The 22,895-nt window shown below is 41.0% G+C and overlaps 1 protein-coding gene across 2 annotated transcripts in view; it reads right to left on the reverse strand.

The window, feature by feature from the left end:
* EPHA4 (EPH receptor A4) overlaps positions 1-22,895 on the reverse strand; it is a 143,722-nt gene that overhangs the window by 63,308 nt on the left and 57,519 nt on the right. For both annotated transcript variants that reach the window (XM_047721323.1, XM_047721321.1), the window contains exon 5: positions 11,623-11,778. In XM_047721323.1, coding sequence (XP_047577279.1) covers positions 11,623-11,778 — 156 coding nt within the window. The remainder of the gene's footprint in view (positions 1-11,622; positions 11,779-22,895) is intronic.

Below are 22,895 nucleotides of genomic sequence, written 5' to 3' on the forward strand. Positions count from 1 at the left end.
CGTATCTGAAAAAAATTTTTCATTTTCAAAGGCAGGCTAGTATTTTCCTTATTAGCCTTTAAAGAACCACAGTTTTCCTTCACATTTTATTTTTATCCTCAAAATTAAGACATTTTTAAATACAAATCAATCAAATGCTGAAGACTATGTAAGGAAAAATAAATGTCCTTCCTTCCTTTTTTTTTTTTTTTTCTTTTTAACTTCTTTGGAATTCATGTATATAAAATCCCTTTCCGCTGCCAAGAAGGGGGCTAGAACGTTAAAGTCTTTTAAATTTCTCATGTTTAGAATGCCTGTCACATTTTAAATATAATTTAGTGGCCTAGATAATAATGGCTCTGCTCTCAAGTCAAATGCAATAGTCCTTAACCTACGAATCCTTTACAGCAGGATTCAACAAAATTTTCTCTGTGAAGGGCCCGAAGGAGAGTCAGTATTTCAGGTTTTATGGGCTATACTTTCTCTGCGACCATTCTTCCACTCTTCGCTGTACCCCAAAAGCAGCCAGAGACAACACGGAAACAAATGAATGTGCCTGTGTCCCCAAGAAAATTATATTTGCAAAAACTGGGGGCAGTTGAATTTGGCGTTCGGGCTATAGTTTGCCAACCCCAGCTGCTGACAAGTTGTGAGGAGCAACGTACCCTCCCCTCAAAAGGATGCTCAGAGGAAGCGTCATAATTTAGCACGTTAATTCTAGAGACTTCCAGCACACTCTGAACATATGTAGGCAGCTCAGTCCAAGAACCCCTGATTTACACCTTCAATACAGCCCTTAGCTTCTGAGGTGGAAGTTACATCTACCTTCACTGACTCAGGAAGAAATAAAATATGTGAAATATTATGGCCTGTTTCTTGAGTTTCTCAGTGCTCTGAAAGAAATGGGCGCTGTATTCCTGCCACTGTGGATAAATTGAGTGAACATCCATTTGCTTCGCTGGTGTGAAATACTTTCTCTCTAGCACAGCAGGTACCGGTGAAAGGTGCTACAATGAGTAATTATTATTTTCTGGTGGGATGTCAAGATGCATTCAGTTGACAGGAGTCTGACAGTATGAAGTCCCAAAGAAGCTGTAGCCAAATTACAGTAAAAGCAAAGGGCTATCATATCATATAATAAAATATCATATCATGGGATATCATAAAAGGAAGCTTGATCTTCCTTAACCCACCAGGTGCTCTCTTCTGGGAAAAGACAACCTTCCAGAAATAAAGCACATACTATCTGGAGAAGCTGAGTGAATGTGACATTTAAGAAGGGCGATATTTTAAGTATAAAAGAAAATTCCAGTAATTCTACATATCTTAGTTCTTCCCTCCTGCGTATCAGACTGAAGTATAATTCCTGAGTAGTTCAGAGAACACATTTACTGGCTTATGTCAGGTTTTAAAGCAGCCCCATGCAGGAGAACCAATGTTAACACAGCCACATGAAACCTCTAGGACTCTTACTTTAATAAGGTCTCTGGAAAGGGACCAGCCAACACCAAACCTAAGTCCTAAAATGCCTCTGATGTGAAGGAGGACTTTCCATGGAAAGTCGAGGTTAATTAAACTACGTGCTCCCTAGGCACCCCGCCTCCAATCCACAAGTCTGATTAAACTAGTTTTTTTATTCTTATAGAAAGCAACTGGAACTTCAGTAAAAGACGGGGGCGGGGGGAAGGTAGATGCTGTGATCATTGCAGCTAGAAGTGGGTTCTGCTGCAGGGTTTAAATCCAAATGGACACATGGTCTAATATGCCACAGCAGCCTGAAACTGCTGTTTCTTGTAACAACTGTGAAAGTACTAACAGACTCTAGAGCCAAGGGGAAAAAGAAATCAACCTGAAAGTACCCATTATTGGGGTTACTTGGGTGGCTCAGTCAGGTTAAACCTCCGACTCATAATTTTGGCTCAGGTCATGATCTCAGGGATGTGCGATCAAGACCCGTGTGGGGCTCCACACTTGGCCCAGAGTGCTTGGGATTCTCTCTGTCCCTCTGTCCTTCCCCCCCCCCCCACTCACACAAGCTCTAAATAAATAAATAAATAAAATCTTCTTAAAAATACACATTTTTAGCACAACTCTACACATATGACTCATAGACTTTAGACCTGGTAGCCCTACCAGGAATTCTCTCCCCTGGCTTTTTCAGTAGCTGCCTCCTTACTCCTTGGGGGTCTCAGCTCAGATCCTCCCTCCTCTCTCCCAACTACTCCGTGCAAAGTGAAATGCTCCCCTTTCCCCCATTGTGTGCTAATCCCAACACCCTTTTTTCCTTCTTGTGAGAATTTTAAATCATCTTATTTATTATTTATATTCCCATTAGAACAGAAATATTTTTTTCTGGTTCATGAGAGTATCCCGAGCCTTTAGGAAGATGCCAAACATACAGCAGACCCTCATTAGGTACCTGCTGGACAAATAAGTGAATGAATGATGATTCCATAACCCAGTCCAGCTCATTCTGCAGAAGCATCACCACCATAGCACTTGTGTATGTTGCAAAGCACATTCCAAAAAAAAAAAAAAAAAGACAATCACAGGCTAGAAGGTGAACAAATTCAAATGTGCAACCAAAGCAATGAGGCAGTTGAGAGGAGAACAAAGTAGCTGGGCTCCTGGAAAGAGTGGCTTCCAGAGCTATCGCAGACATTTAAAACGTAACGGATTTTTAATCACCATTTTAAAATTCAGTGTCTGGCCATGAAATTAATTCTGGATGTGGAAAGTAACATTCCCCAAGAGCATGGGCAGAAACCTGACTCTTAAATGATCAATTTCTTCAAATGCTACTATTGTCACCCTACCGAAACGCCAAGGCAACCAGTACAAGACAGATCTTCTGAGGAAGAGGCGCCGTGGGTCTCAAGTTTCACTTCACAAGGCTTCATTAATCATGTACAACTTTGGGATTGTCAATAATACTTCAGTGCCTCCGCTGGAAAACCCTCCAACCCTCCAGATAAGCCTATGTTAATCTCTCTCCAGCTGAAAGACTGGCTATAGGGCAGAGTCAACAGTTGGGGTTGTAGGTTTTGATGGAAATGAAGCCCACGCCTCCCCCTGCCCTGGACAGTTGTATATGTTGCCACCATTAATTGCTTTCACTCTCCTCGCTGCTGTGGGTTAGTTTACATAAAGACTGCTGTTCAGGGACTCCCCTCCTGAGATCGATGGATGGTACGTAACCTTTGTTCACGGCAGTTTGTGTGTTTTAATGATGAAAAGAGTCAAAGCGTAACTACCCGTTATTAAAAAAAAAAAAAAAAAAAACCATTTGGATGCATCAATCAGTTATTGCTCCCTGAAAAATTCTTGGCTTCCAATCAAGGTAACTTCTAGCTGCCATTTTGGCACTACCTATTTTTCTGGTGCATCTATTTTAACATCCTCCTTCTCCAGGAACCTTTGTCCTTCCTGGGTTAATTGAGGTTTTGCTTTATTTATTTTAAGATGACTAGCTGATGGCTGAAGTACTTTTAAAAGTAAACTCCCAGCTAGCCATGAGGAAGCTATAATGTGAAAGACTGAGAAAAGTTATTTTTTTTTTCAAAATGAGCTTTAGAATTAGCTAGCCAGCGAATTAATTGACATTTCTTGCACAGTGGTTTTTTGTACTTTATCTTATTTAATCCTCATAATAAAATCTGACAAAAATTATTTATTAGCCTCAGCCATCTGATGACCAAAACGAAGATAAGAAAACGTTAAGCAGAGCCGCCCAAATTAACATCACCCAAATGTGCAAAGCTATTATGACCAGAATGCCTGATTCAGAGGCTTTAATGGCCCCTGTCAGAATGACATAAGCAATCTGGAGGGAAAAAAAGGAAAGCACAAGTACGAATTTTTTGTGGAACATTCCTCACTTTCTCACTTCACCCCCGAGTCACCATTTCTCCCAGCTTCCTTCTTCCTTCATGCTGAAGTTTGCTGGCATTATTTCCTGGATGGTGGGCTTGCCTTAGATGAGTTACCCCCTCTCTGGTAACTTCTCTCTCTCTCTCAATTCTACTGAAGAGGGAAATTAGGAGTTTCTGCTAAAGGCTCTTTCCCTGGGGTGAGAGGGGAGAGAAGGTCACGGGAAGGTGGGGGTGGGCAATCGTATCTATGCAATAAGATGCTTCTCTCAGTTCGTCTTCTGCTGAGCTGTAGACAGAACAAAATCAAAATGCTGATAGTAAAGAAGGTAACCAGTGCTCACCCCAGGGGATCTGAGCAAAATGTGTAATTAACCGCATTTCATAGAAGCATGCTGTGTACAACCACTGTATGACTTCCATGAGCAGTATCAAAAATGCTATCCAGAAATGACAGGGCTCAGTTGATAACAAGCCACTCTTAATTATTCATAGTGGTGGAAAAATCACAACGACCTGACTAAATGGCATTGGCAGATGACTCAAGCCTCTCACGTAAGCATCCATCAGTCTTCCTCAAACCTATGGATTGCCAGTTGAATCCACATGATACCATTAATCCCTATAAAATGTCCACACTGGACTGGTCATCTGTATAAAGTGAGAAGTAGAGGTTGGAGGGTAAAAGAGAAGGCTAGAATAGCGTTGTTATGAAACAAATAATTTGGGGCGCCTGGGTGGATCGGTCAATTAACTGGCCAACTCTTGATTGTGGCTCAGATCACAATCTCAGGGTCCCAAGATTGAGCCCCAAGTCAGCCAGCTCAGCAGGGAGTCTGCTTGAGATTCTTTCTCTCCCTCTCCCTCTGCCCCTTCCCTCACTTGTGTGTGCTTGCTCTCAAATAAATAAATCTTAAATAAATAAATAAATAAATAAATAAATAATTCAACGAGATGATACCTAATCCTTATTAAATATCCTGAAGATTTTTTTAAAATTTTACAAACAACCAAATGGCAAGTGATCCGCCTGGGATCCACTCAGTCCTTTCTAGTAGGCATTAATTGGTGACCTTTCCCCCGTATTCCTGTCTTTGGATGAGAGTCATGCACTTGGATTCTCTGGGGGTGCTTTTTTCCTATTAGTCAAAATACTGAAAGGCAATCAGCAAAGAAGAGACAAGAATGTGGGTTACTCACTTGCTGACGTCAGATTGTGAACTACTGAGATCTAACCAAAGCAGCACTTAAAAATGAAACCTGTTGAGGACTGCATCTGAATCATCAAAATCTTAGATTGTTCTTATCTGTCTGATATGGTCCAGGGGCAGGCATATTAATCTACTTATCAATGGATCACCAGGGAGGCAGCAAGACTGTACATTCTGAACTAAAAACCCTGTCACACAATCTGGCAATGGGGGAGATGGTGTCTCAGTCTGAGTTTTTATCCCAAGACAAATGAAATGCAGTATGAAATGGTATTCTCATAGCACAAATTTGATAAATGATGTGAAATAACAAATTTCCCTGTAAATCTAGGATCCAAAAAATTTTCATAAAAATATGTTCACAAAAATGAATGACTACATGGATGATAAAATGAGGTATGGCAAGAAATCAATCAAGGGATCTCCTGAAACACTTGGATTAAGAAAACTTTAGGAATCTTTGGCCTTTGTCCTCACTCTCGTACCAACCAGTCTTTCAGTAGACCTAACTACACTCTCATTGATCAATTTCACAGAGTGTCCATCCTCCCATCATTATACTATTAGTTACTTGAAGGTCTAGAGAAAGGAGATATATGCTTTTGGGTGGGTAAAAAATGTAGTTTACTTGAAACTAAAGGCTGCCTTTTATGCTATGGTTTATACATCAAAGACTCATGGTAGACATCCCTCCCCAAATCCCTTAGCCAGACTGTTAAGCATGTAAATCTTTGGGGCAAAGAACTGAATCAAATATCAGTGGCACCTTCAAGGGCTTGTTTGAAAATGAATGTGAGATTTCCAAAATTAAAGCACTTAAAAAAAATTTTTAAAAAAAGTCTCTCTTCTCCTGACCTTGGAAACAAGTAAGGACGATGTTATTTTAATTTGCATTCAAATTTTAACAACACAGTCACACAGCACCTCTGGGATCCACACTGGGTTTCCACTGAAGATTGCTCATCATTTCATTATGGTTCATTATGTTGATAACTGTCAGAAAGCATTAGAAGTGAGGGCTTTGAGTAATAGAACTGAAATGGTAATTTTAAAACAATATACTTTCTGGAGGAAATACAGTGGCGCACTAAATTCAATTAGAAAAGGCAAATGTAAAGACAAAGTAAGTGATATTTGCTGTTTGGAGCCAAGCTATTTCAATTTCTTGATAACCCAAACCTGCAGAAAGCTTTTTCAAATCAGGACCTTTCGTCATAGATCCTGGTAAATTTGCCCTCATTAGCTCAAAGCTTCTCCAGTATGAATTGTCTTAAAAGCTGCAAATTTGGAATATTTTAGGCCGTGCCTAAGTATCAATCAATCACTCTTTGTTTGTTTGGCACAGCTGACTGAATTATTCAAGGCCGTTTACTCGGAGACAGATTTGTGAAGGTCCTTCAAGTTGGCAATCTGAAATAATAATCTCTTATTTACAGAGCGCTCCAATCAGGAGATTCTAATAAGTTTCATCAAACAAGTTAAATCAAGAGTACCCAAAAGCACAAGGACAGATTTCCAACTGAAAAATACAGAAAACCATCCTGGTGCTCAGAAGGAAAGGTGGCAAAATAACAAATTTGTTATTTCTCTCTAGAGAAACAAAGCCAATTTACTTCTTCTATAAGGCATTTTTTTTAAATTTTCTAGTGCATTCTGAAGCACAATAAGGGGTTAGAAAGTTCCCTTAACTCTAGTATCGGTTCTGTCTCCTGGTGGGGGGAACGAAGACCTTTCTCACTATAATCACGGAACAAGCAACTCAATAACTAAGGTAATCAAATCTTCCTGCACAGGCATGTGGCTGAATTCTCCCAACACTGCTGATTGTCTGACCACATTCCTGACTACCCAGAAAGGTAAGCAGAAGGGGAAGGTGTTGCGGGGGGGTGGAGGGGGGAAGGTGTTGCAGGGGGGTGGGGGGTGGGGCGCTGGGTCTCCTTACAGCAAAAGGATGTTGATTTCATTACTAAAAATCACATTCAAATTCTTTCTAAGAAATGATTCATGACATCAAAATGCCTTCATCAGCTTAAATGGCATCCCTGTGTATAGAGAAGTCTTGGCGTCTGCCTCTTGGGCAGTGTCACTGAACCGCCAGCACCTTTCTTGAAGGATACATGTGTCTCGGGCAGTAACTTGGTGGGGACTTGAGAAGAAAATACAAACAAATAAACAAAGCTCCATGGTGAGGGTTTTTGATTATGTAACTGAACCAGGTTGGGTTTTCTTCTGGGAGACAAAGGAAGTATTCCATTTCCATCAAAGGAGAATGTTCACACTCCTTGCAATATTGTCCTAGAGTCACCACTGAACTGAACCATAGCCATAGAAAAGGGCCTCCAGTCTCCCGCCATCCATCGGGAATGATCTAAGGCCTTACCACCTGAAGACCGTCTACAGACCAGCAGCATCAGCAGCATCTGGGAACATGGATGAAATGCAGAGCCCCAGACCTGACTTCTGCTATCCCCCAAGTGACTCCCATGAGATTTCTACACCCCTTCATACTTATGAAGCACTTTTCTGACTCTCCATTCTAACAAGTGTGGATCATTTTCTTGAAAATATTCATGATGCTCTTCTGGAAGTCATACCTCATCCACAAGCAGCCACTTAAGTGAACCTTAACCAGATGGTCCAAGAGAAGCCTTCCTAAGTTTATTTACCATTCAAAGCTTCAAAGTTCTCAAGCAGTGTAGATGGTATGAAGAACTTCTTAGGGGTTTCCTTCCAAATTAACCAATGCTGCTTGTATTCACCTGGTCTAATCGTTCTCCAAGTGAACAAAAACCTGATTTTACAAACCAGTGGAGCAGAGTCTCTCTTTGGCTAGAAGAATGAGTCTCAGAGAGTGTGTTTTATTTCTTCATTAGTGTGCCGTCACAGTGAGCGATCACTAAATGCGGGGCTGCATAAGAATGCTGGGGTTAAAGATAGCATAATGAACAAAGACGGTGCCTGATTATCATGGCTGTCAGCACAAGGGAATTGGGTTTGTCACCTGGCTTAACCAACTGGCAACAACTGATTAAAGGCTGGAATCAGTTTGAAAGGATCCCTGATGTTTATGTTCCTTTCCATCCCCACATCTTGTCAAAAGAATCTGATAAAGCTAGGGGTGAGGCAAGGGGAAAGGGCTTCACTCCGTTGGGTTATCTGAACAAGAGGTTTTTTGAGAAACTCCCACTGGCTTCTCTACCGAAATGCCTATGAAACCCTGTCCCACAGAACTTTCTGCGACGGCAGCAATACTCTATAGCAGAAGGGTGTCCAGTATGGTCACCACTAACCACACGTGGCTTTCAAGCCCTTGGAATGTGGCAAGTGTAAATGAGAAAGTGAATTCTTAACTTGACGTTAGTATTTTTAAATTTAAAGAGCCACATGTGTCTAGTGGCCATAGTCGTGGACAGTGAAGGAAGGAAAAAATCTAGAGTTAGCCTTAAACTAGAATATTCTGCTGCCTAACTTACTAGTATACCTATTAGCGAAATATGGTCTCTCCCTTAATGATCCCAATCTCAAAGGAGGTCTTAAGTAGTTAATGCCTATTAAATAATAATTTTAGAAAAAAAAGAACTTAAAAATAAACTCTGTATAGAAATGGTCTCGATTTTGTCTTTACAGTACAATTTATGGGGGCAACTTTTTTAAAAATACTGATGCCGAAGTCTATCCCCAGAGTTTCTGGATTGCTGTGCAGCCACTGGGTAATTAGACTGCACAGTCAAGTGAGAAAAGCAGCATCGAGAGGCAGTCAGATGCACTGGCAAAGTGCTCTGCAGCTAGTCTGGGGGAGGCAGTGATCACCTGGAGGTACAAGACGGGGATAAACATTTGCTAGATTCCTACCATGTGCCAGACCTTTACAAATACTTTCTTATTCAACACTTAAAACAACCCATTTGAGAATCCCATTCGACAGACGAGTAAGCTGTGGTGTGGAACAGCTGAATCACCTCAGAACTGTGTGGTGTTAACAGCACTGCACTTCGTCTTAACTCAATAAACATTAGAATAACGCGAAGCACTTAAGTCAGGGACCTGTAGGCAGAGTTCCAAGAGGATGAAGCAGGAGAAAGAAGGATCACATACTGCTTTGGTATTTTCGTGGAGCTTTTATCAATGACCCAAAGAGCCCCCCGTCTTCCTCTTTAGACGTTGCTGAAAGCAATCTGTGAAAACTGCACAAGTTACTTTAGTTCTTAAACCTTTTGGTGCCCCCGATTGCTGAAATCCGTATTTTCCTTTTCTCGTTTGTATCCTAACGATAAAGCCAACAATTATTCCCACACAAATGTAAGAATGCTAAGGGCTCAGCGACCACACTTAGACACACATGGCACAGCATTCCAGTAATTTAGGCAGGTGAATTTGTGGTCCCCGGAAACTTCCACACAGCAAAGCTGCAACAGTTAAGTGACTGGCCCTTGGTCCTGGAAGGCTGCATGACAGATCAGAATCATGAGCCTAAAAATACCTGGGAACAAGACCAGGGCCATCTCTCCATCAAAGATGCGTTTTATAAAGATCATAACACAGTCAAGCCTCAACCTGGGGAAAGCTCTATCTGTATGAACAGTAGGTGGTAGACTGCATGTTCCAAGTTAAAGGTCATCACACTCTCCATCACACTGTCTGCCCCCAACACTGCCCTTTGAGTCTGCTACCGTGTCCTAAAATCCCACACCTGGGCAACTGTTGGCAGCCAGTGTGGACACAGGAGAGGTGACCATCACCATCATCACACATCGTGAAACACAGGATGGGGATACTCAGAAAAGAAAAAGTCTGGGACTTGAGCTGGTCAAACGTCCATGGCTATCCTAAGAAAGTACTTAGTCTAGGGAAGCAACAGAAAAAGGCAATGAGAAAAATCCATGCCCAGGATTCTGGGCTGACCCTAGCCAACTCTTTCCCTCTGGAGGAAGTTTGTGTTCGATCTGGGGGAGTGGGCAAGAGAGCCTGCCAGTGATCAGAACTACAGGAGTCATGCAGCTCTATCACCAAGCTGGCGTGGAGCCTAGGGTGTGTTCCCTACTATCTCTGAGCTGGCAGTTACCTCGTCTATAAAATGAAGATAATGTCTATTTTACAGATTTGTTATAATATGAGGCCTGTGAGAAGGTTTCCTGAAAGCGCCTGATACGTTACCTGGGCATGATTATACAATGGTTCTTATTGCTGCTGCTGTCGTAATCTCTGGCTAGAAAAGAAACTCTGGGGACACCTGGGGGGCTAAGTTGGTTAAGCATCTGCCTTCGGCTCAGTTCATGATTTCAGGCTCCTGGGGGGAGCCTGCGTCTTCCTCTCCTCCCCACTTGAGCGCTCTCCTCTTGCTATCTCTGTCTCGCTCTCTCAAATAAATTAATAAAATCTTTAAAAAAAAAAAAAAAAGGAACTCTGGAGGGTATGTTAACCTCACTCGGCACAACTGGGATGGGTCTGAAATCTCTTCCCACTCCCTTTAAAGGTGATACTTGACTGAGTTAAGACAATGGCCTCAGAGCTGGGCCAAGTACCCCCAAACCAGAAAATACTTCTCTTTGGAGGGATGTTGGCTCCAGGCTAGCCAAGATGGAATTTATAACAGGGAACAAAACAGTAACAGTCATAAGCACAGTAAAAGCTAAAATATATTGAGTAACATCACTTTATGCATTTTTTTTACTATGTAACCAACATGAGGGCGTTAAATACCAATGGTGGAGGTACTGTTATTAATTCCGTTCTACAGATGGGGAAACGGGAGGCTGAAATTTCTGGGTGGGCTGGAAAACAAAGCCCAAACCTAGGGGAATCCTGTGTGCCTGGCCCTCGGCTTCATCTCTCCATACACTGACTTACCCAACAGGAACACCATGGGTAGAACACCTGGACCCGCGACTCCCTGTTCTTGCCAAGGTCACAGCCACCGCAGGGTCTGTGAAGCCCACAGTGCACGTGAAAGAAATGGCAATACTAGGAGCACTGTCCACAGAAAGTATGAGAATGGATTTCTCTGCTCTTCTGCATACCGAGGTGCCCTCCCCATCCATTCATTAGTCCAGCACTTACTGAGTGCCTATCATTAAACAGGCATTTATTAGGATCCAAGCCTAAATGTTATGAACACAAAACTATGGGGAAAGAAGGAAGAAGGGTAAGGACAACACAAGCCATGACGTCAGTGCCCAGAACTGAAACCACAGCCCACACGTCATCCCGTCCTCGGAATCCTGCGGTGTACCTGTTTCCCCCGCAGCTGTCAGGCTTCCAGAGACTGCTGGAGGAAACGATAAAGCCTTTTGGAAATTTCAGTCTCAGCTCTAATTACACTGTCAGAGACACTGAATGTCTCTCCTCCACAAAGCAGTCTGTGGGCAGCTGTGAGTTTCAAAGGCAACCAGAACAGTGAGAAAGACCCTTGTTCTCATAAGCATCTCCCCTGCTTTGATTAAGAAAAGATTCATAGCTGATTTAATCTGCCCCTTACATGGTTATCATGCGAGAAGGCTTGGCAGTGCCCTGCTAGGTGATAACGCAAGCTGCTGGCATCAGAGAAACAGGACGGAAGAACTTACGCGTGCAGGGCATAGAGGCTGCATCGTTGTCAGCTCTGAAAAAGCCCCGGTCGCAGGTGCACGACGTGGCTCCTTCCCAGACTGAGTAGCTGTGGGGTGGGCACTTGGCACAGGTAGCATCCGTGGAGAGGGCCTTGTAATATCCGATTTTGCAGGCTACGGAAAAGAAGGAGAAAAAACCAAAACAATAAAACCACTGCTAACAGAGGAACGCAAAACGTCATCTCCTTGATTCAGAAGAAGGGAGACATTTCTGTTGACTACCAGAGATCACCTGGCTTCAGAGGCAAGTAAAGAAACCAAAAACATTAGTTAATTAATTATAGACACTCTTTAAACCGTTACGTTCCTGGTCAGGTGGCAAGGAGCCCTATGGAGGAAATGTTCTTAAAGCCAGTGGCATGAATAAAATTACAGTTAAGTTTATGGAGTCCTTCCTAGGTGCAGGTACGCTGCTTATATGCACCATACTGTCCCATCCCTACAGCACCTTTTGCACAGGCACTGTAATTAGCTCTACCTTAGAAATGAGGAAGACCAGCTTTGAACAGGACATTCCTGATACCGGACCATGTATCAGGTAAATGTCAGGGACGAGCTTTGAGTCAAGCCTTCTGCCCCTAAAGCCTACACTCTTGGCTACATGCTGTGGAATCTGAGAGCCTGGTCTTGAACCAACAGTTGGAAGTGTATCCAAGCTCTAACAAAATATTATTGCTGATTATTTCCTTATTTCAGGTACAGGGGGAACCAAAGCAAAAGACCAACAAAGGCAACCAAGCATTAAAAAAAAAAAAAAAAAAAAGGAGTTGGTGAGACATGGTCATAATTTCAAGGTAGAGTAATATAAAGTCTTAACCACAGATTGTGGAATATAATATGCTAAAAATTTTTTTTTAAGATCAGCAGATATTTTATGTTGATTTTCCAATTAATGAAACCCTCCTGTTTCTCCCTCTCTCCATTTTTTCAACACCCGCCTTGTTCCCCATGCACGCACACCCTAAGTGGCTGCTACAGAGAACATGGGCCATATAGTTCTTTATGCATCTGACATGCTTTCCATGACTTCATCTTTGAAAACATCACACTGACACCAAAAACTGCTTTTACTAATGTGGAAAATCTCAATAATTCTGTGAAACCTCACAATAAAAAATAATTAATAGGGCCTCGCTTGCTCCTTTTCCTCCCCTATGCCCTTCACCATCACCTCCCAAATCTGTCTCAATCTGAAATAAAAGTTGACCAACACCGTCAGTATTAAACCCATAGTGACAAAGCCAATCAAAATCAAGTTTTTTCATAAGACCAGAGGTTTAAAAAAAAAAAAAAAAAGGTGACAGTTACCCACAATCTTTTCAGTACGATTCACTTCCAATTTTCTCCATGTATCTCATCCTTAATATGTTCCTCAACTATCAAAAATGCCAGCCGGGAGAAGGACCAATCAGGCATTTTCCATCAGCCTGACCACCAAAGGAGACCCACCATGCCAGCAACCCATATTTTTCAAATGAGTAGATTAAAAAAAAGGGGCCCCATGAAAGTGCTTGATTCTCTGAGGAGATACAGCCACATTGGCTCGTCTCATGACTCATCCGTCAAGCGTCTGTACGGCTTCCAGCACAAGTCTGTTCCTCCCTCTTGCACATCCTGTTGGTATTTTCTTAATCACGCTCTTGTGATGGCAAGCGGAAAGGGAGCTGAGCAGAAGCTCTAGAAAGGCACACAGTTACTTCATTATGATTAACTAAAGTTGTTTATGGAATTTCCTTTAACGAGCCAAAACTTTATGATGTGTGGAGCACCAACAATAAAAAGTGCTGGGAGATCAATCTCTGCCTTATTTGCCTTCGTCTTTCACTGGAGCGGAGAATCTTAGAAAAACAAGTTGCTCCAATGACTGAGATTTATGTGTCTCGAGTTTATACACATCACGTAATTAGGTATGGTTCAATATGCAAGGTGCTCTTTGGTCATGCTCAAGATGGCCCTAGGGTTTTGATTAAACTCAGTAACGCCAGCTTTGGGAGGAAGATGCACCAAGGGTCAAGCTTGTCCTTCCCACATCAAACACGATGGGTCCCTGAACTCAGAAACAAACCCACTGGGACCTGTCTTGCCACTCAGTAACAACCAACAAAGGCAAGTTGTAGAAACCCGGTGTTAGATTGGGTGGTGCTAGGACTGCCGAGAAGACCTAAGTCGTTTTTATTTTTCCACATCTGGATATTGAATGAATCTCTCCACGTTCCTGATGATTCTTATGTACCTCCCTTCCACCAGGCATCAAAATCTAACATCTCACAATGGAAGTGGGAAGACTGACCAGAAAAACTGGCCTGTGATGGAGTCATTGCCATGTGAAAAGAGAGCCAATTCAAAAAGTTGCAAGGAAGAGAAAAACAGAGAATTACTATTTCCTCAACTTCTATGCTGATCAGACTACTTTCAGTTAAAAAAAATCAAGTTCATCATTCACAAAGTCAAATTACAGGATGCCTTGAATTGTTTGAAGTTCAAAAATGAGTTGTATTTTTATGTTAATTTAAGGAAAAAAATGAGATCACAACTTTATACTTTTTCTCTGTGTCCTTGAAGCTTGCATGAATGTGTTAGCGAGAATAAGTACATGTGAATTCACCTGGGAAATACGGAGTTTTACACCGATTTTGAAAACTGAAGGCTGCCCTTCTTTAAACACCCAGACTATTTTTAAAATTCTTTTTTTCTCCAGCTTTTACCAGCACAAGCCGAAGTACAAAATTGTCATTGTGCTATTCTCGGCAACCTCGCTGCCCCTAACACATTCCTTTGTCTTCAACTACATTAAGACCATGTTATTAATATTTCAGGATTCTTAGAAAGGATCTCTCAAAATATAGTAGTGGTTTTTTATGCACATGGCCATTTTGCTGCCTACATTCAAAATGACCTATTAAATTGATGGTTGAGTACATTTCTTTGCTCTCATGGCTCAAAGCCTCCCAGCTTCAGTGCATGAATGTGTAAGTACATCCCATATTTATTTATTCACCACTTATGTGCATCTTAAAATTTTCACTACATCTTTCATTCTGAACAAAATCCCCATGAAAGGTGTGTTTGGTATAGCAAGCACTGACACATGTTGTGATTTTCCATCATCCTCCCGTAGGTGAGAACTATTACACTGTGTTTTGGAATGGCAATGGCTTCTAAGCAAGTCAGTAGTGAGTCAAACTGTACACCCAAGAGTGTGTGCAATTTCTTCTGCCCCCTTGCTGGAGTACAATATGAAGGAGTGCCTTATTTGGCCTTTCAAATATGTCATTGTGGAAAGATTAGTTCACATGTGCAGTGCAAACTTTGAATTCATTTCCTTTAGCTTTGCCTTAATTAGTTCTTTCTGCTGACTTTAAATAAAAGGAGAAGATAAATGAGGCCAAGAAAAGAAAGAAAAACTCTTTTCTTTTCTTTCATTGCCTCACCCAGTACCCTCAAGAGTGGCATTTTAGGGTAGTCTTCTCTAGAAGTTTCCCTGTGGAATACTTAAACATAATAATTTCTGGTTAAACACAAAACCAAAAATGTTCTGAAGGTAACATAGCATCTTTCGGATTTCTTGGTGCATAGATGATTTACATGAGGAGCAGTGCCCAATTTAAGAAGCTGGTTAAACCTACTCTTTAAGAAGACAGTCTATCAATCTTACAATCATTTTCCTCCTCTTTTGCAGAAATAAAAAAAGACTGCCTTTATAGTTCATCTTTAAGCAATTTTGATTTGTAAAAATAGTTAATAACAGCAACAGTGATGACATATCAAGCATTTCTTGAGCATTTATGGAGTTAATATGCATTATTTACTTAATCTCCACAACAACCCTTTGAGCCTGAGGCTTTAGACCTATTCCCATTCTGCAAGTGAAGAAACTGAAGGTTTTGCGTAACTTGCCTGAGGTCACCCAATTAAGTGTTAGGGTCAGTACCTGAACCCAGCTCCTCTTTTTCTGTAGTTTTTCTGCAGTTGGGTTAACACTGACCTTCAGCTAACATGTGACACTTATATAATTGAGTATAAAAGAAGTGAGGATGATCCCAACTATCGTTTGTCCCCGCTGTCCATCCCGTGGTCATTTTCACCAGCCACGCTTTGCAATCTGAGAACCAGTTTCCAATTCAAGGCTCCCAGAGCTGCGGTGGCCATTAAAATGGATAATTTATGCCACAGGCAGCTACTGACCACTTGAGATGTGGCTGGTCCAAACTGGGACAGGCTCTAAGTTTAAAATACACCCTGGATTTCAAAAGGAAAATGTCTTACTGATAATTTTTATATTGGTTATATATTGAAACAATGACATAGTGGGTATATCAAGTTTAAAAAATCTCTCATTAAATTTAATGTCAACTTTTAGGTCTCACCTTATTTATTTATTTATTTATTATATGTGGCCATTAAATTTAAGATTATCTGAGTGGCTTGCATTATATTCCCACTTGGCAGAGCTACTCTCCAGTCGGCCATTTTGTCTCGAGGGGATGTGCGCACGCCGTACAGGGACTCTTGCAAATGCTTGGTGCCCAAAGTGCTGGGGTTTGTATCACAATCACTTAATTGTATCACAATTAATTGATCACAATCACTTAATAAAGCTTAGGCTGAGCCCACCTTAGTGAACCTGATTTGTTTCTATTTAAGTGCTGCTCTCAGCCATCTAGCTATTTTGAAAAACCCTAATTTGGGCTAAAATACTAACAAATAGACACGAATGGGATAAAAACTACCTTCCGAGGTAACAAATTTTCATTTTAATAAAGAGTCCCCAGAAGGTCAAAGCTGGAATTCCTACATTGGCTCTTTAGGGAAAGCTGAAACTTCTGTACAAACTAATTTTCAGGGAGCTTTTGGCTCTGGGGACTCTCTGGGTCCCTCCGACCTCTTCATGTAGATATGGTCTTAGGGACATGCTTCCAAACAAGTTCTATGGGAACTTTGCCTGGTGTGTACTGGCTACACAGTAGATCTGGTAGCTTTAGGAATCTGCTTTAGAAGTATCTGAGTCACTTTCAAAGGGCATTATCGAATCAGTTCTCTGATTAATTGTTCACTTGCTAGACTATATGAATAGTTTAAGAAAAATAGATGGGAAAGGGAAACAATCTGTCAAATAGGTTTCTGCTTTGAAGTTTTAACAACACACAAGCCCCAGCCAGCTTAGGGAAGCTGTGAATATGAACTGATTTCCCACAGTATAGATGGGAAAACAGAGGCAAAGACAATGAAGAGGCTCTACTTCGGGGTCCTTCTGATTATACTCTGCTCCCAAATAGCAAAACATGGCCAAGCACTGGCAAATCCACATCGTTCAACTCATCTGCATTCCACAACTGGTTTTACTGATATGCACTGAGAATATCTGAACACTGAGTCTTTAAAGGAACCTTAAAAATCATCTAGTCCAGGGCACCTGGGTGGCTCAGTGGGTTAAAGCCTCTGCCTTCGGCTCAGATAATGATCCCAGGGTCCTGGGATCGAGCCGCGCATGGGGCTTTCTGCTCAGCAGGGAGCCTGCTTCTCCCCTCTTTCTGTCAAATAAATAAATAAAATCTAAAAAAAAAAAAAAAAAAATCATCTAGTCCAGGGATTAGCACACATTTCTGTAAAGAGCCAGATAGTTAAAGAATTTAGGATTAATTACCAAAAATATTATGAAGATACTTAATTCTATCACAAGATAAAATAATAACAAATTTCCTTTAATTTTTTATTGGATAGAATTCAAAATATAGTAGTAATAACAAAGTCCTTTTTAAAAAAATACAGGTTTACTCACGATAAGAATGAAATTCTCATCTAGAGAGATAACATTTCACATAGTGAGGTTTCAAAGAAAATGTTCCATATTATCAACTGATTGCAAATGCCGTCTGTAAAAAACATTCTTAGCTCTGAGACCATACAAAAACAGGTTGCAGGCCTGAGGGCCATACTTTGCTGACACTTGATCTAGTCCAACATACTCCTTTTCAAGATGAATGACTTGCCAGTGGTTCCTTATAGAGCCTTCCAAGACTAAGTCTGGACTCCAAGGTTCTGTAGTCTCTGTCACTCTGCAATGCCTCCCTTAGTTTTGAACAGCAAAGCTTAACAAAAAAAATTTCTTTTTTTTTTTAAAGATTTTTATTTATTTATTTATTTTGTCAGAGAGAGAGAGGGAGAGCGAGCGAGCACAGGCAGACAGAGTGGCAGGCAGAGGCAGAGGGAGAAGCAGGCTCCCTGCTGAGCAAGGAGCCCGATGTGGGACTCGATCCCAGGACGATGGGATCATGACCCGAGCCGAAGGCAGCTGCTTAACCAACTGAGCCACCCAGGCGTCCCTTAAAGATTTTATTTATTTATTTGACAGACAGAGATCACAGGTAGGCAGAGAGGCAGGCAGAGAGAGGAAGGGAAGCAGGCTCCCTGCTAAGCAGAGGCCCAACTCGGGAGCTCGATCCCAGGACCCTGAGATCATGACCTAAGCCGAAGGCAGAGGCTTTAACCCGCTGAGCCACCCAGGTGCCCCCCAAAAAAATTTCTTAACCATTACTGCATGAGTAAACTTTCCATCAACCACCTTCCTGGAAAACTGATTTGACTCATTACTATCACCCATTAATCCACTTTTTTTTTTTTAAGATTTTATTTATTCATTTGACAGAGAGAGATCACAAGTAGGCAGAGAGGCAGGCAGAGAGAGATAGAGAGAGGAGGAAGCAGGCTCCCTGCTAAGCAGAGGCCCAACTCGGGAGCTCGATCCCAGGACCCTGAGATCATGACCTAAGCTGAAGGCAGAGGCTTAATCCACTGAACCACCCAGGTGCCCCCGTAAATCCACTTTTAAGTTGATTTTCTTGGTTACCTGATGTAACCTGACTTGGGGGATATTCCTCCTGCATTTGGGGGGTGAATTTTTTGTAATTAGACATTATGATTGATTTTAACTTTACATTGTGTTAAGGTTTTATTTCCTGGGAATCCTGACCTTGAACCATTTTCCTCTGTACACTAAAAGAATGACATCATGGATTTTTGCTTTCTAAGACACTAAAGTTATAAAACACCTAAAAGAGTGGTCAAGACGCTTTGCATCTATGACATCTATGAAAAAATATTGCCTTAGCCTTCTGCCAGTAGAGATGGTTTTACTCCCCACCCAGCTCAAGAATATGCATAGGCCAGACAGTGTTCAAGCACTTTGAAAGATATTACTGGTCTCTTAGGTCATTCTTACCAAGGCTAAGCTCTAGTTTGGGATACCAGTTGATTTAAAAGGAGGCATCAAAGTGAAGATGACCTGAGCCCAAATTCGGCTAGGATGCTGAGTTTCTGTTCTAGTAGCCATCACTCTCAGACTTGAATATCCATCAGAATGATTTGGAGGACTTTCATGAAGACCAATTGCTGGACTCCAACCCAAGTTTTGGACGTCTGATCGGGCCTGAGAACTTGCAATCCTTACAAATGTCCAAGCTGATGACAGTGCTGCTGGTCCTGACCCTGCACATTGAGAACCACTGCCCATCTGTAAACAGACCTATCTCTAAGTAAAAACGTCAAAGCATACTTCATCTCAAATTATGTAAAAGTATCTCATCCTTTTCCAGTACCCATATGCTACAGGAAATGAAAACAAGGCATAAATATTATTAGGGGGATTGTAATTGGTTTTGGAGACATGAGCGAATATGCCAGAAATTTGAAATTTTTTGAAATTTAAAGAATGAATGACTTCCTTATGAAATTGAAATCATTCTTCAAACTGGTATAATTGCATCTTGTACTAATCGCAACATTACAGAACTGAGCCTGTTGTGGAACATCTTTATAAAAATGGGTCACTCTGGGCCCCCTGGCTGGCTCAGTCAGTGCAGTATTGACTCTTGACCTTGGCACTGTGAATGCCAGCCCCATACTGGGGGTAGAGATTATTTAAAAATAAAAAGAACAGGGGTGCCTGAATGGTTCAGTGGGTTAAGTGTCTGCCTTCTAGTTAGGTCCTGATCTCAGGGTCCTGGGATTGAGCCCCACATCTGCTTTTCCCTGTGCACTTCCCGCAGCTTGTGCGCGTGCTCTCTCTCTCTCTCTCAAGTCAATAAAGAAAATCTTAAAAACTGATTTTTTTAATGGATTAATCCAAAAGCTGAAGGAAACTTGCTAAAGTAGCACTACCTCAAACAAGTAGTTTTCCTCTGATACCAGTACTGTGAATTGATCACTGTTTGTTTTGATACTGTGCTTCAGAACTATTACATGGAATGTTTAATTCTTGTTTATTTGATCTAAGAACACTCTTCTGTTATTGGGTGGCAAGTTCAGGATGGTAAAAATAGGTGTTTTGTTTTGTTTTGTTTTTTAATTATTAAATAGTGGAACAATTATTTAGGGATCTTTTATATACTCTGGAGAAAATATTCTGAAAGACAGTTGTACTGGTTCTGAAAGACCAGAAAATCAGGTTTATCCCATTCATGCCACTTCCCCTCCTGAACTGAGTAATACATGAGAGATGTACAAATCATTGTGAGGGCTCTGCTCTGGTGCTGGTGGCTTTCAATCTTCAGTCTCCTCAGAATATTATTTTGAAGTAGCTTCTGGGGGGCATGGTGAAAACTGAAAGTTTCAGATAAAATGAAAATATTTCACTAGAGTCACCTTCATCAAGTTTATAAAGGAACAGACTGGACATCTGTTTAGGCAGGATAAGATATTTAAGACAAAGATGCTTCACACTCATCAACAAGATCGTAAGTGAAAGTAAAGAATGACGAAGGCAAAAAGTAAATCACTGGTTATTTTTTTATGTTACATTTTTCCTTTGCTGTCTGATCTCTTTTCAGAGTGTGTGATAATTTATAGCAGGGGCAGCAGGGGACAGTATGGGAAAGGCCCACAGTTTGGTCCTGAGTCATAAAGACCTGGATTTGGTTCTTGGTCCTGCCATTTATTGGATATGTGAACTAGAGCAAACTTTATGTACTCTGACTTTGACGTTCTCCTCTACGGGGCTGGTGTGATGAGGAAATGAGACAGAAGAGAGGAGTGAAGTTGAACCTGGCCTGTATCAGCTCCTCCCTAAAAAAGTCATGGTTTTGACTACAGTGTCATGTAGCCAGCCTGCCTCAGATGAGAGTGTGGCTAATCCACGGATCTTACATAGTACTGGGTCTCATTTCTAAAACACTGCAAGGCATCTTACCCATACTATTCCAAGTAATTCCCCTTGCTAACATGATGTAGCAAACTTGAGAGCAAGTTCTCATTCACAGAATCTGCAGCTTATTTAGTGACTGCAGATAAGATAGGTTATCAGGTAAAAAGAGATCTTTATTAAAAATATGGAAATTCATTTTCAGAACAAATAAACTATCGGGTTGGGTTTTCGAGGTTTCTTCTTTTCACTGATAGCTTATGATCCAGACCATCTCTTCCAGCAAGCCACAGTTCTGTCCTACTCTCTACATTCCATCTCCTCCTATTGTTTCTACTCTGACTTGGGAGCTAGCTTTCATAAAAACAGACAAAGGGGAAAAAGATGACCAAAAAAATCTATGCTGAAAATTGACTTGCTCTTTCAAGAACAGAACGCAGTATAATCCCATAAATAGGCGGGTAATTCTAAAATGTCAGATGTAGACGGTTTTCACATAAGATGCAGTAAATCCTCTGGAAGGAAGTTCACATAAAGCCTGCTCAATTTAAATTAACTCCATAAAAATTATTGAACACAACAAGAAGAATGCAAGGGAGAAATAACTTACTCTTTCCCCCGCTTGCCCAGAAAACAGACAATCTAATTATGCAAGGAGCTATTTCTCTTTGGTGAATTTGGAGGGAGTCAACTTGAACAACAGAAGGTCCAAAGTAGACAAAAGTTCAATTAAACATGGAATTAATTAGTGGACTCCACACAGGAACAACACATCATTCTACCCTCAGAAACTCTGCACAGCCCTACTCCATATCGTGTAAAGGTACTGATGGGAATGAAGATTGCCGGTTGCCATCTTTGTACCTGCAACTTTTCGCTGATAGGCCTGGGGCTCTCCCTCATGGGGGAATTTTTAAGGGCTCCAGCAAAAGCAATCAGGCTTCCAAATACAGATGTAAGTCACTAGAGTGATAGATAAAGTGAAGGGCGGCTTCAGGATTTTTGGAAAAGACATAATCTATTCTGTTTGTTCTAAAGCCCAGAGGTTGCTACCAGCTTTGATCACAGCGCAGTTAGCAACTTTTACTTAGTTTGATCATGACAATTCTATCTAAGATGGAGTTGCTATGAATTTGTAATGCAAGACAACAGAGCATTGTCAGGCACAAATTATTTCAGCTTGATAAGGGATGACAATTTTAAAATAGAAGGCAGCACAGCAAATTACTATTTGTGATTATTATTGTAATCAAAATAATTTCTTTTCTAATATGTAGTTTGTTAAATAAAGCCTTTTTCTTATTCTTAAGAATAAGCCTTTTTCTTATTCTCTAAGCCTTTTTCTTATTCTCCCACTTAGGACACTGGAAATTTTCTATGTAAAAAAAAAGAAAAGAGGGGCGCCTGGGTGGCTCAGTGGGTTAAAGCCTCTGCCTTCAGCTCCGGTCATGGGATCAAGCCCCGCATGGGGTTCTCTGCTCAGCAGGGAGCCTGCTTCCTCCTCTCTCTCTGCCTGCCTCTCTGCTTACTTGTGATCTCTGTCTGTCAAATAAATAAATAAAATCTTTAAAAAAAAAAAAAGAAAGAAAAGAAAAAAAAATCACAGATTTGAAGATTGCCTTGAAAAACAATATTCAGGAAAACGTTCTATTCCCTAGATAACCCCATTTTCCCCCTTTATCTCATACCTAAATTTTACATGTCAATGACCCTGACTTTCTTTAGTAAACATTGCAATTAAGGAGATGTTAATTTGACTTTCATTTTCAGTGTAAGGATCCTATTGAAGATACAAATTCAATTCAAGTACAACTGAGCTGAACTTAATCGAATGACATAATAATATTTTAAGGTTATGACAAAATTTAAGCTTATCAGCTTTCCTAACACATACTAAGAAAGCAAAATAATGGGTGCTAAAAGCACAAATGACCACACTATAAAGAAAACAATCAAGAAAAACCAATACTTTAAGATGAGCTAAAGGCAGAAAGTGTTTAATCATGTTTTTAAAAACACTTAATCTCTGCCTTGAACGTGAATATAAAATTACTGAAAATAGAAAGGAATACTTTTGGAAGATTTAAATAAGCCC

The sequence above is a fragment of the Lutra lutra genome, chromosome 3 (genome assembly GCF_902655055.1).
Source record: "Lutra lutra chromosome 3, mLutLut1.2, whole genome shotgun sequence".
Lineage (NCBI taxonomy): Eukaryota > Metazoa > Chordata > Mammalia > Carnivora > Mustelidae > Lutra > Lutra lutra.